The sequence below is a fragment of the Nematolebias whitei genome, chromosome 2 (assembly GCF_014905685.2).
Source record: "Nematolebias whitei isolate Nwh7 chromosome 2, NemWhi1, whole genome shotgun sequence".
Lineage (NCBI taxonomy): Eukaryota > Metazoa > Chordata > Actinopteri > Cyprinodontiformes > Rivulidae > Nematolebias > Nematolebias whitei.
In genome coordinates this window covers 48,611,919-48,613,044 of record NC_056499.1, presented here as the reverse complement: position 1 = coordinate 48,613,044, position 1,126 = coordinate 48,611,919, and the positions used below count along the sequence as shown (strand labels likewise).

The 1,126-nt window shown below is 46.1% G+C and overlaps 1 protein-coding gene across 1 annotated transcript in view; it reads right to left on the bottom strand.

Annotated features, from left to right (window-relative positions):
• Positions 1 to 1,126, bottom strand: part of serinc4 (serine incorporator 4) — a 49,395-nt gene that overhangs the window by 36,881 nt on the left and 11,388 nt on the right. The window contains exon 2 of the mRNA XM_037694677.1: positions 559 to 726. Within this exon, the coding sequence (XP_037550605.1) occupies positions 559 to 726 (168 nt within the window). The remainder of the gene's footprint in view (positions 1 to 558; positions 727 to 1,126) is intronic.

Sequence of the window (1,126 nt, the reverse complement as noted above, 5' to 3'; positions counted from 1 at the left end):
GAGGACAGAGTGAGGACAGAGAATGCAGAGGACAGAGTGAGGACAAAGGACACAGAGACAGTGAGGATAGAGGATGCAGAGGACAGAGTGAGGACAGAGGATGCAGAGGATGGAGTGAGAAGGAGGATGACTCGCTGTGGAGACCCTGAAGAGGGAAAAGCTGAAAGAAGAAGAAGAGGAGGAGAATAGATGAACTCACAGCCATCGTTGTTATAAATCTGAATATCGAATGTATAAAATAAATATAATGAACAACTTCAGTCTCAGGTCACTTCATACAGTCTGTCATCACTTGGAGGAAGAGTTGTGAAGAGTCTCAACTACGACCACGTCTCAATTTAAGTTCAATATTTGTTAAACTGGTATTATTTATATTACTGATACAGATTAGCTGTGGCAACCATCTTGAATTTGATTGACTCTGAAGGTTGATCAGCTCTAAATGCACTTTCTGAGAGGTTCATGGAAATATATCCAACATTTCATGATACATTTGACCAACAAAGAAAAACAGACAACCAGAAACACTGTCTGATGTTCGGTGGTGGGTGTGCTCACATTTTCCCTGACGAGCTCGGAGACGGTGCGGGACAGCATGAGGCAGGAGACGGCACAGCTCATGATGTGGAAGAGCGTGTACATGACCCGTGTGCTGGTGGATGATTTGACCGGAGGACAGAAGGCACAGCAGAGTGAACAGGGGGCCGGTCCACAGCAGCAACATATCTGTGGAGAAGACCAGAGCTGTCAGCATCAGAACACGACACAGAGCGATGCTCACTGTGGTGTGGCTCAGCTCCCTGTGTTTCCTTATCAGTTCTCATTGTTCCCCTCAGTCAGTTACCACTTACACCTGTTTCCTATTAGTAATCATCCAGGTGCTGACACTCCACCCCCCCCCCCCACACACACACACACACACACACAAAACCCATGTCCTGTTTAAACTGACTCTGGTCACCACCAAGGCTACATTGTGTTGGATTCATCCGTATATCTTGGTCCTCCTCGTGCTGCCCTGTGTTCTCTCAGCTGTAAGGTTTTTTTGCCCCCGCGTCTGCTTTTTTTTGTTTTGTTTATAAATAAACACGTTTTTATTTTGCTTGAGCTCCTGTGTCTGCCTACA